This window comes from Salmo salar, chromosome ssa21, assembly GCF_905237065.1.
Source record: "Salmo salar chromosome ssa21, Ssal_v3.1, whole genome shotgun sequence".
Taxonomy (NCBI): domain Eukaryota; kingdom Metazoa; phylum Chordata; class Actinopteri; order Salmoniformes; family Salmonidae; genus Salmo; species Salmo salar.
In genome coordinates, this window is record NC_059462.1 from 53,148,010 (window position 1) to 53,161,069 (window position 13,060).

The 13,060-nt window shown below is 45.7% G+C and overlaps 1 protein-coding gene across 2 annotated transcripts in view; it reads left to right on the forward strand.

Annotated features, from left to right (window-relative positions):
• Window positions 1–12,109, forward strand: part of LOC106582504 (zinc finger protein 804A) — a 147,342-nt gene extending 135,233 nt beyond the window's left edge. The window contains exons 3-5 of one of the 2 annotated variants that reach the window (XM_045704891.1): window positions 5,894–6,024; window positions 6,424–8,798; window positions 8,832–12,109. In XM_045704891.1, the coding sequence (XP_045560847.1) occupies window positions 5,894–6,024; window positions 6,424–8,798; window positions 8,832–10,471 (4,146 nt within the window). In that variant the 3' untranslated portion in view covers window positions 10,472–12,109. Of the gene's footprint in view, window positions 1–5,893; window positions 6,025–6,423 lie in introns of both variants that reach the window. The other variant, XM_045704890.1, reaches the window with a different exon arrangement.
• The last annotated feature ends 951 nt before the right edge of the window (window positions 12,110–13,060 follow it).

Genomic DNA, 13,060 nt, shown 5'->3' on the forward strand with positions numbered 1-13,060 from the left:
ACCACCACCACCTCCACTACCACCACCACCAACACCACCACCACCACCTCCACTACCACCACCACGACCACCACCACCAACACCACCTCACCTCACCACCACTACCACCACCACTACCACCACTACCACTACCTCTACCACCTCACCACCACCACTACCACCACTACCACCACCTCTACCACCTCACCACCACTACCACCACCACCACCACCACCACCACCACCACCACTACCACCAAAACCACCAAAACCACCTCACCTCACCACCACTACCACCACCACCACCTCTACCACCACCTCACCTCAACACCACTACCACCTCTACCACCACCACCACCACCATTACCATGATCACCACCACCACCACCATTACCACCACCACCACCAACACCATTACCACGATCACCACTACCACACCACCACCATCATTACCACCACCACCACTAGCACCACTACCACCACCACCACCATTACCACCACCACCACCACCACTACCACCACCACCAACACCACCTCACCTCACCACCACTACCACCACCACCTCTACCACCACCTCACCTCAACACCACCACCACCATCATTACCACCACCACCACCACTACCACCATTACCACCACCACCATTACCACCACCACCACTACCAACACCACTACCACCACTATCACCACCACCACTACCACCTCCACTACCACCACCACCAACACCACCTCACCTCACCACCACCACCACTACCACCACCTCTACCACCTCACCACCACCACCACCCCTGCCACCACCACCCCTACCACCACCACCACTACCATGATCACCACCACCTCCCACACTGTCACCACCACTACCAACACCACCACCACTACAACTACCCCATAGCACTCACTTCTGTCATCATGAAGTGCTTTGAGAGACTAGTCAAGGATCATATCACCTGCACCATGCTGTTCATCGACTACAGCTCAGCATTCAACACCATAGTACCCTCCAAGCTCATCATGATGCTTGAGGCCCTGGGTCTCAACCCCGTCCTGTGCAATTGAGTCTTTAACTTCCTGACCGGACGCCCCCAGGTGGTAAAAGTAGGAAACAACATCTCCACTTCGCTGGACCTCAACACTGGGGCCCCACAAGGGTGTGTGCTCAGCCCCCTCCTGTACTCCCTGTTCACCCATGACTGCGTGGCCATGCATGCCTCCAACTCAATCATCAAGTTTGCAGACGACACAACAGTAGTGGGCTTGATTACCAACAACGTCGAGACAGCCTGCAGGGAGGAGGTGAGGGCACTTGGAGTGTGGTGTCATGAAAACAAAGTCTCACTCAACATCAACAAAACAAAAAGATGATCGTGGACTTCAGGAAACAGCAGAGTGAGCACCCCCCTATCCACATCGAATGGACAGCACTGGAGAAGGTGGAAAGTTTTAAGTTCCTTGGTGTATACATCACGGACAAACTGAAATGGTCCACCCACACAGACAGCGTGGTGCAGAAGGCGCAACAGCGCCTCTTCAACCGAGGCTGAAGAAATGTGGCTTGTCACCTAAAACCCTCACAAACTTTTACAGAAGCACAATTGAGAGCATCCTGTTGGGTTGTATCACCGCCTGGTACGGCAACTGCACCGCCCACAACCACAAGGCTCTCCAGAGGGTGGTGCGGTCTGCACAATGCATCACCGGGAGCAATACCTGCCCTCTAGGACACCTACAGCGCCCGATGTCACAGGAAGGCCAAAAAGATCATCAAGGACACCAACCACCCGAGCCACTGCCTGTTCACCCCGCTACCATCCAGAAGGGGAGGTCAGTACAGGTGCATCATCAATGATGGGACCAAGAGACTGAAAACAGCTTCTATCGCAAGGCCATCAGACTGTTTAACAGCCATCACTGACACAGAGAGGCTGCTGCCTACATACAGACCCGAAATCCTTGGCCACTTTAATAATGTTTACATATTTTACATTATTCATCTCGTATGTATATACTGCATTCTATACCATCTATTCCATCTTGCCAATGCTGCTCGGTCAACGTTCATCCATGTATTTATATATATATATATATATATATTTCATATTCCATCCTTTTACTTAGTTTTATGTGTATTAGGTAGGTGTTGTAGAATTGTTAGAACTAGAAGCACAAGCATTTTGCTACACTAGTATTAACATCTGCTAACCATCTGTATGTGACCGATAAAACATTTTTTTGGGGGGGATGAACGATGACCGAGCGGAATAGGCAAGGTGCAATAGATGGTATAAAATACTGTCACGCCTTGACCTTAGAGATCCTTTTTATTCTCTATTTTGGTTAGGTCAGGGTGTGACTAGGGTGGGTACTCTAGTTCTGTATTTCTATGTTGGCCTGATATGGTTCCCAATCAGAGGCAGCTGTATCTCGTTGTCTCTGATTGGGGATCATATTTAGGCAGCCTTTTCCCACCTGTTGTTTGTGGGATCTTATTTTGAGTCAGTGCACCGCTGTCGTCACGGTTTGTTGGTTGTTTCTTTTTTGTTGTTGTTGGTTGTTGTTGGTTGTAAAGTTTCACTATAATAAAATGTGGAACTCAGAGCACGCTGCGCCTTGGTCCTTCTCTACACACAGATGTGACAAATACAGTATATGCATATGAGATTAGTAATGTAAGATATGTAAACATTAAAGTGGCATTATTTAAAGTGACTAGTGATCAATTTATTAAAGTGGCCAATGATTTGAGTCTGTATGTATGAAGCAGCCTCTGTCTTAGTGATGGCTGTTTAATAACAGTCTGATGGCCTTGAGATTGAAGTTGTTTTTCAGTCTCTCGGTCCCAGCTTTGATGCACCTGTACTGACCTCGCCTTCTGGATGTTAACGGGGTGAACAGGCAGTGGCTCGGGTGGTTGTTGTCGTTGATGATCTTTTTGGCCTTCCTGTGACATCGGGTGCTGTAGGTGGCCTGGAGGGCAGGTAGTTTGTCCCCGGTGATGCGTTACGTATACCGCACCACCCTCTGGAGAGCCCTGCGGTTGAGAGGATCTGCAGAAAAGAAAGGGAGAAACTCCCTTTATACAGGTGTGCCAAGCTTGTAGCGTCATATCCAAGAAGACTTGATGCTGTAATCACTGCCAAAGGTTCTTCAACAAAATACTGAGTATTATTGCAGTTTTTTATTTCTAATAAAGTAGTAAAAAAATTCTAAAAGCTGTTTTTGCTTTGTCAATATAGGGTATTGTGTGTAGATTGATGAGGAGGAAAAACTGTTTAATCTATTTTAGAATAAGGCTGTAATGTAGCAAAATGTTGAAAAAGTCAAGGGTTCTGAATTTTTTTCTTCTCTGGCATTGTAGAGGTCCTGGATGGCAGGGTTTACTACTTAAGGAATGCAATGTTTAGGTAACATTTAATAACCTACTAAAACATATAGTGTTTGTTCATTTGTTTGTGGATACATCTATTCAATAATTATAACTTCCAATAGGGAACTATCCACTTTCATTTCTTTTCAATCAACCCACTGTGAGATTAACTATAGGAAAATACTTTTTTCCATCCCTCCCCCTCCCGGCCCTCAGAAACGCAAATCCCTGTAGACGGGGAATCAAAATTAAAATTAAAATCAGAGTTTAATCTAAGAAATTAATCTGAAAACAATTTCATGGAGCTGCATTATCTGAAGCCAGTTTTAATTTGTGCGAAAAAATATATTTTTGATGAAGTTTAACAGCAAAACACCTTTATTACCTTCCATAGTTCTGAAGAATAATTTTAATCTGTCCTGCTAGTGCATTATATTGTTGAATGCACGACATACCAAGATAGATACACATACAGTCTGTTAAAAATACTTTGGGTTGTAGAGTTTAGGAATATTGACAAAAAAAAGCATGAAAATGTATGCTGTAAATCGCTCTGGATAAGAGCGTCTACTAAATGACTAGAATGTAAAATGAGAAAGAAGCCTCTCTGTCTGAGGATTATTATTCAAGCAGCTTTGTCACTTAGACGTTACGGAGAGGAGTCACAAATTAGTGTCCCTACACAGATTTAGAGATTTACTCATAGTTTATTGGTTTGTGTACACAGATTTAAAGATTTACTCATAGTTTATTGGTTTGTGTACACAGATTTGCAGATGTTATCGCAGGTGCAGCGAAATGCTTGTGTTTTTAGCTCCATCAATGCAGTAATACCTTGCAATGAAAACTAATTATACACATGTAATCCAGACTATTTTTTATAAATTATATAGGAGGAGCCATGACTAGAATATAGCATATAAAGTACAAGTCAAAAGTTTGGACATACCTACTATTTCAAGGGTTTTTCTTTATTTTTTACTATTTTCTACATTGTAGAATAATAGTGATGACGTCAACACTATGAAATAACACATATGGAATCATGTAGTAAGCAAAAAAGTGTTAAACAAATCAAAAGTATTTTATATTTGAGATTCTTCAAAGTAGCCACCCTTTGCCTTGATGACAGCTTTGCACACTCTTGGCATTCTCTTAACCAGCTTCACCTGGAACAATTTTCCAACAATCTTGAAGGAGTTCCCACATATGCTGAGCACTTGTTGGCTGCTTTTCCTTCACTCTGCAGTCCAACTCATCAAAAACCATCTCAATTGGTTTGAGGTCAGGTGATTGTGGAGGTCAGGTCATCTGATGCAGCACTCCATCACTCTCCTTATTGGTCATATAGCCCTTACACAGCCTGGAGGTGTGTTTTGGGTCATTATCCTATTGAAAAGCAAATTAAACTCCCACTAAGCGCAAACTATATGGGATAGTGTATCGCTGCAGAATGCTGTGGTAACCATGCTGGTTAATTGTGCCTTGAATTCTCAAAAAAATCACTGACAGTGTCACCAGCAAAGCAACCCCACACCATCACACCTCCTCCTCCATGCTTCACAGTGGGAACCACACATGCATCCTTTCACCTACTCTGCATCTCACAAAGACACCATGGTTGGACCAAAAATCTCAAACTTGGACTCATCAGACCAAAGGACAGATTTCCACCGGTCTAATGTCCATTGCTTCCGGTCTAATGTCCATTGCTTGTGGTTCTTGGCACAAGCATGTCTCTTCTTCATATTGGTGTCCTTTAGTAGTGGTTTCTTTGCAGCAATTCGACCATGAAGGCCTGATTCACGTAGTCTCTTCTGAACAGTTGATGTTGAGATGGGTCTGTTACTTGAACTCTGTGAAGCATTTATTTGGGCTGCCATTTCAAAGACAGTTCCGGACAGGGTACTGGGTGGAGGCTGGCTAGTGATGACTGTTTAACAGACAGATGGCCTGTAGATAGAAGCTGATTATCAGTCTCTCAGTCTCAGCTTTGATGCACCTGTATTGTCTCTGCCATCTGGATGGTAGCGGGGTGAACCAGCCGTGACTCGAGTGGCTGAGGTCCTTCTTGATCTTCTTGGCTTTCCTGTAACACCGGGTGCTGTAAACGTCCTGGAGGGCAGGCAGTGTGCCCCCCAGTGATGCGTTGGGCTGACCGCACCACCCTCTGAAGAGCCCTGCGGTTACGGATGGTGCAGTTGCCATACCCGGCGGTGATACAGCACCACAGGATGCTCTCAATTGTGCATCTGTAAAAGTGTGTGAGGGTTTTAGGTGACATTTCAGGTTGTCAGTAAAACTTGAAACTTTTGCTCCTCTCGACACGTAGAGATATTTCAAATAGATGCATCCTTTTAGACATTCCCCTTATATAGTGCTAGATTAGATGTAGATTGTTTGGTGAGATATTAACAGGCCAATTTACGATTTATGCCTTTGTGATATAGTGCACTACTTGGCCCTGGCTAAAACCATTCCACTATAGTGGAATAGGGTGCCGTTAGGTACGCAACCTTAGAGATATTAACGATCTGTTCTGACTTCCACAGAGGCTGAAGGAGCTGAAGCAGAGAGAGTTTGCCCGGAACGTGGCCTCTAAGACCAGGAAGGATGAGCGGAAACAGGAGAGAGCACTCCGGAGGATACATGAGCTTGCCGAACAACGCAGAGAGGTCCATTGGTGGGTACATATGTCCCAGAACATTCCAGGATATGATTCATCACAGATTATTGGTTGAAGTGTGATCTGTCACAGATAATGTATAGGAGGATCCTGAGTCTTGACATGTGACGTTGGAGTCAGAAAATTTGACATAAAAGTTCTGATTGTAAACTGATTATAATTAAGTAATTTCAACCAGATTTTCCCACTGTGTAAGCCTACCTTTTTAATAAACACTGTATATCGTTTCGATGTAATGGGGAAATTCAGATGTCTAGGGATGAGTCCTTGCTTGAGATACATGAATCATGAGCATTGATATCATTTAAGTGATTGGCCCATAGCAATTGAGTTCCATGCACAAATGAATATGGACTTGCAAATATGAATTCAAATGTTTATTTCTCTATGTTTCAGCGCTCCAGGCAGTGGCCCCAAGTTCAAGTCCACTACGGTGGCAGTGGAGGGCAGTTTCAGAGACAGCGGTACCGATGGATCTTCAGAGGAGACCAACAACTCTACAGTTCTGGAGACAGGAACCCACAACCACACCAGCACTGGCCATGCCACCAACAACAAGACCCAGAAAACACTATACTGGCCTTACACGGGAAAGGCCAAGAAACAGACTTACAACAGGCACAAAATAGCATTCTCATTCTCCTTCCCAAAGAAAGCATCCGTGAAGCTGAAATCTTCGGCCGCCGTGTTCTGTGACAACACAGAGGAGGGTTCCAAAGAATGTCTCAGAAGACAGAAGCTCAGAACGCCCCTTGTTGAGTTGAACATTCTGGACTCTCCTACTGCAGAGGAAAAGGGACTGGGTCATGGGACTGTGGAGGCTATCACTCAGCCTGGTGATCTCAGCCCAAACAGTGTTAGTTTTAGTGAGTGGAGCCAGAGGTCATCAGATGCACTAGCCAGGTCTGACATCCCGATGCCACCACAGGCCTCAGATTTGTGTTCTGTGCTAGTTAACTCTGAGGATATGGCCAAACCTTATGTGTCCTCCGTCTCCCAATTACCTGCATCCCCAGACGACCCAGACACAGTACTAGATAGACAGAACTCTGAGGAAACTCAGAGAAACAGCCCAACAGAGGCCGAGCCGGAAACAAGCAAACACCAACAAGCTCATAAAGTAGAGGAGAGTGTCTGTGGGGAAGAGGACTCCTCCATTAGCAGTTTCTCTTCTGAGGTCGTCTCCGGTTCTGATGGTCCCCCTGAGAACGGCTCCTCCTCCTCTCAGTCCTCTCAGTGTCCTGGGACTGTGAGAGAGGAACAGAAAGGAGAAGACATTACGGTGGTGGTGAAGACCCTGTCTTGTCCTTTCACCAAGCCCAGCCAGCCCTTCTTCTCTGTGCTCAGCAGAGATGGAAACACTGTTCTCCAGTGGCCTACAGAGATGTTGACCTTCACCAAGACAGAGCCCTGTCTCTCCTACAGCTGCAACCCCCTCCATTTTGACTTTAGGGCCTCGCAGCAATGGCAGAGCAGGGCGAAGGTTAGTGTTGGTGACAGTCATAGTAAGTTATCTGTGGCTTTGTGTATCAGCTCAACCTCTGTCTGCGCTGAGGAACCAACAGATGTTGACAACAAGCACAACAACAAGGCCTGCTCTGGCCCAAACCATCATAGCCCTATCAGAGATGGCAGGGAGGCAGTGGAGAGGAAGGATTGTCTCATATGTGAGCACCACACGAGTGACACAGACACAGAAAGCTGCAGCTTGCGACTTAAGAGACACAGCAGTGGGGGATATAGTAGGCACTCAAAAGGTAGGACTCAATCTGAGAAGAGAGCAGCAGGTGGCGAGAAATGGAAATCCAGAGACAGGCGCCATTACAGGAGCCACAAGAAGAAGGGGAGGAGGAGGAGGAGGGGGATGAGAGGAGGGGATGAGGAAGAAGAGGAGCACCACAGAGAGAGGGAGACGGATGGAGAGTTGGAGAGCAATGCAGAGAAATGCAACACATTTCAGAGACGGTCTGAGTGTTGGGAAGGACTTGATAGCCAATTTAGAGTCCCCACTTCACAGCAAGTGCAGCCATTAGAGAAGTCAAAGCAATCGGCTGAGGACAGTGGCTGCGCTGCTCCCTTTGCCGCCGAGGACAGGGAAAGGAAGCGTGTGGTGGAGAGGGAGAGGGAGCGGGTTGTGGAGAGGAAGAGGGAGGAGGAGGAGAGAAGAAGACAGGAAACAGCAGGCAGAGTAAACGGCTCAGCGGGCAGCCTCAGCCTCTCGGATGAAAAGGTGTTGGGGAGGAGCGTCAGGAGAGACCCGTTCCATCCATCAACGGAACAGAGAAACACTGCAGGGCATGGCTCAAAGAGCTCACAGAGTCACAACGACACCCCTTGCCCTGAGAAACCTCCTGGGGTTGTTAGACAAAACCCAAGCAGAGTGATGACAGTCACGGCACCAGAGAGTTTAGTCACCGTTACCCAAAAACTAAGCATGGCCCTTTCACCCAAGAGGCTTGCTGAAGACTTGTGTGAGAGCAGGGCCCTGAAAAGGAAACGGACAGCATCAATGTCTCTGGCTGATAAGGAGCAGGGCCTTGACCTCCAGGGTCCATGGACTCAGTGTCAGCCAGCTGTAATGGTAGAGCCCAATGGGCCAGTCCTATGTACCCAGTGTCAGTCAACTGTGGAAGAGTCCAATGGGCCAGATGGTTCAATGGGTGAGGAGGGGTCTGGTTGGTCTGGCTGTGTTTCCTGTGGTGGGGAGGGGAGACAGAGAAAGAGACAGAGAGGGTCCAGTTATACTCCTCACATCTCAGACCCTCCTGTAGGTCACAATGTTCTCATCTCAGACCTTCCTGTAGGTCACAATGTTCTCATCTCAGACCTTCCTGTAGGTCACAATGTTCTCATCTCAGACCCTCCTGTAGGTCACAATGTTCTCATCTCAGACCTTCCTGTAGGTCACAAAGTTCTCATCTCAGACCTTCCTGTAGGTCACAATGTTCACATGGCAGAACCTCCTGTAGGTCACAATGTTCACATCTCAGACCTTCCAGTAGGTCACAATGTTCACATCTCAGACCTTCCTGTAGGTCACAATGTTCACATCTCAGACCTTCCTGTAGGTCACAATGTTCACATGGCAGAACCTCCTGTAGGTCACAATGTTCACATCTCAGACCTTCCTGTAGGTCACAATGTTCACATCTCAGACCTTCCTGTAGGTCACAATGTTCACATCTCAGACCTTCCTGTAGGTCACAATGTTCACATGGCAGAACCTCCTCTGGATGTACTGTCTGTTGACAGATGTAAGCTGAACGTCCAGAGTGAGAATCTAGTGAATACAGCTGTTGAATACCTTGTGGTAAAAGGTCCACTGGCCAGCTGTAGTTCCCTGAGTCAGCCAGCTGTAGAGCACAACAGTAAGCCAATGGGAAGCTCTCCTCGGTTTCAGTTTCAGAACAATGTTCCCAGCATGAAAGAAGAATGTTCCTTCTCTCCCTCTCAACCTGGGCCTGTAAGAGATCCCTCAAATCCCGCAGAAATAATCGGTATTACTAATGAAAACAAAAACAGCGCTAATTGCCTCCCAAACTCTTCCACTGTTTCTCTCCCGATCATGGTACATCATATAGGAATGGGTAACATAGGACAAGATTGTATAACAAGGCAAACGGTGGCAGTGGCTGCCCAGGTCAGTCCACTGGGTGTGAGAGAGATCATCCCACCGTCCATCCCTCAGATGTTTCACAGACAGAAGACGAGTCTGGACAAGTCGTGTCAGCACAGTTCCCGGAGCCACCCCACCCAACAGGAGTGCCACAGCCCCCAGCCTACCCAGATTCAGAGGTTTCATCCTGGGGTTAGGGTTCAGGACGAGAGAGGTTTCATGGAGAGCCTGAGACCTGGAGGTACTAACGTTACAGCTAGTCCCTACCACAATCACAGACCAGCATGTTTCCGTCCGCAGCACCATGTTTCCGTCTGCGGTCTGTTTCAGATCCAGACCCACAGGCACGTTCTCCACCACCATCAGCAACATCAGGCGTTCTCTGGAAAGATGAAGCAAGTTCTGTCTGGGTCTCCTGTCGCGGTATCCCCCTCCTGTCCTCCCATGCTCCACCCCGTCCACCTGTCTCCATCCCCCATGTCCCCCATGCCAACCAGGTCTATCACTATCCGACACACCATCCTCCACCACCAACATCACCACCGTGCAGCCTTCCTCCCTCCTCACCCCCAACCAACTCTCTTACCCCATGTTCTTCCGGTCCCAGTCAGCAGCCTGCCCATGGGGGCAGAAATGTGTCCCTCTGGCCCCTACCCCTCTCCATTTGTGACCTCACCACCGCAGCTCTCGGTAATGGCCCCACCCAATTTACACCACCACCCCCCAATGTCGGTGACATTCCACGCCATGCCCCGTCCAGCCATGTTCCCCTCCATGCTGCAGCCACACCCACATCCCACTGTCATCCCTCTACAGCCCATGTTTTGATGACATCACATACCACTTTGATCCGTCTACAGTCCATGTTTTGATGACATCACATTCCACTGTCATCCCTCTACAGCCCATGTTTTGATTTCATCACATCCCACTGTCATCCGTCTACAGCCCATGTTTTGATGACATCACATCCCACTGTCATCCCTCTACAGCCCATGTTTTGATTTCATCACATCCCACTGTCATCCGTCTACAGCCCATGTTTTGATGACATCACATCCCACTGTCATCCCTCTACAGCCCATGTTTTGATTTCATCACATCCCACTGTCATCCCTCTACAGCCCATGTTTTGATGACATCACATCCCACTGTCATCCCTCTACAGCCCATGTTTTGATGACATCACATACCACTTTGATCCCTCTACAGCCCATGTTTTGATTTCATCACATCCCACTGTCATCCGTCTACAGCCCATGTTTTGATTTCATCACATCCCACTGTCATCCGTCTACAGCCCATGTTTTGATTTCATCACATCCCACTGTCATCCCTCTACAGCCCATGTTTTGATGACATCACATCCCACTTTCATCTCATTGCTGCACATGTTTTGACGACGTCATCACCTAACATGCCACTGCAGGAAGTATAGCTTTCAATCGTCTTTTTTGGTTTGTTGTTGTTTTACTTGCAACTCTTATTTCAAACGGGGCGAAAGCAACAACAACAACAAAATAAGTTGCTGTCAATTTCATCTAGTACATAGAGCAGTGTTTTCTTCACGTAACATCCCAAACCTGCTTTAGCAATGGAAAGGCTTCTGTAGTAGCCTATTCAGAGTGATAAGTGATTTTCATTCATACAATATTATCCAGAAATATTTCCTTTAGAGTGACAATCAAGCATAACTACGGAATTAGGACGTGTGCATATTAAACCACAGTCTGAAGCAGATTAATTATTAGAGTGTTCTCTCGACTGTATTTTTGCTAGTGAAGTGCTTCAATAGTCTACCTTTAGGGCATTACATGCAATACTAGTTCAATTAAACATGAACAGAAGCACAGTAAGTTTTTTTAGTGCAACGGTACGTGTGGAAGAGTTTCACTCTACAGTCATTTTTGTTTCCTAAAGGATGACAATTCATTCACGTAACACTCTATTGTACAGCATTCCTCCGTAGTTTCGGACAAAGCCCCCCCCAACAAAAACTTTATTTGGCAAGTAGATTATGCATTGAAAGACTGAGTTTGAGCTGTGGCTGTCCTAATATGGACAAGGTAGGGTTACATGTGTTATGAGTTAGATTTTATACATTAGATAAAAAGTGACAGTGTCTTTATAATCACATAGCCCCTGATCGATTATGTACCTAAATATGCTTACCAAGTGGTTGCAATGCTCCCCATAGGCCTTCTCCATGTAATTGTAATACGGTAGATATAAACTGATGCTGGGGTGAAAAAACTGTTCTACAGTTCTGCAACTAATTCTACTTGCTTTAAAAATAAAAATGTTGTACATGTTGTAAATTTGCCATATTTATAATCCACTTGCAGGATTTATTGTAAGATACAATTCTGATTTTATAGTGCAAGTTACCCTTATGCATTATCATCATTATTTAGATATAACTATGTTTTTACTTACGTTTTGTCAACAGAATGATGTTGAGGTAAAAATAAATAAAATGAAAAAAAATAAAAATATAAAGTATTCCTCTTTCTCGATTCTCTTTTTGTTTCAGATGTGTGAGTCTTTGTTTGCCACTCTGCAGTACACTATAATGAATACAACATCCGTGTTAAGTTGACTTTCTGATAACATGCAGTCGGAGAGAAAGGCATTATCAGAGTAGTTGTTTGTGGAGGTTGTAAGACAGAGAGAAAATGCAATGTGGAGGAGATTTGTCTTGGAGATAAAGTGCTGTTGAATATTTCATCTAAAGAGTTGCTGAGAGAGATTACAAAAAAAAAATGATGGCGGACATGTGGTGTAAATTTAGTCAGTCTATTTTACAATGAGATGCATTAAATCTCCTGCAAGCAAGGCTTGTCAAACACCCCACATGCTGTTTCACTGCTACAAATGACCTTCAGAGGTCTAGCTGTCACTAAAATGGCCGCTGTCTCCTCCAGGTTTCTACAGTGTTTTCCAGTATTATTGGTTTATTCGGAACACCATTAGCAGCAAATCTTTCTGGGATCCACACAAAAACACGACAAGTAACAAAACACTGATACACCGATAGACAATAATAGCCACACAAACGTAAAATGCAATGATACACAAACAATAGAATAATGATGTGTGTGTAGATAGTGTGTGATAGTGTGATAGTGTGTTAGAGTGTGATAGTGTGATAGTGTGTTAGAGTGTGATAGTGTGTGATAGAGTGTGATAGAGTGTGATAGAGTGTGATAGTGTGATAGTGTGTGATAGAGTGTGATAGTGTGTCATAGAGTGTGATAGAGTGTGATAGTGTGTGATAGTGTGTGTTAGAGTGTGATAGTGTGTGATAGTGTGTGATAGTGTGTCATAGAGTGTGATAGAGTGTGATAGTGTGATAGAGTGTGATAGAGTGTGATAGTGTGTGATAGTGTGTGTTAGAGTGTGATAGTGTGTGATAGT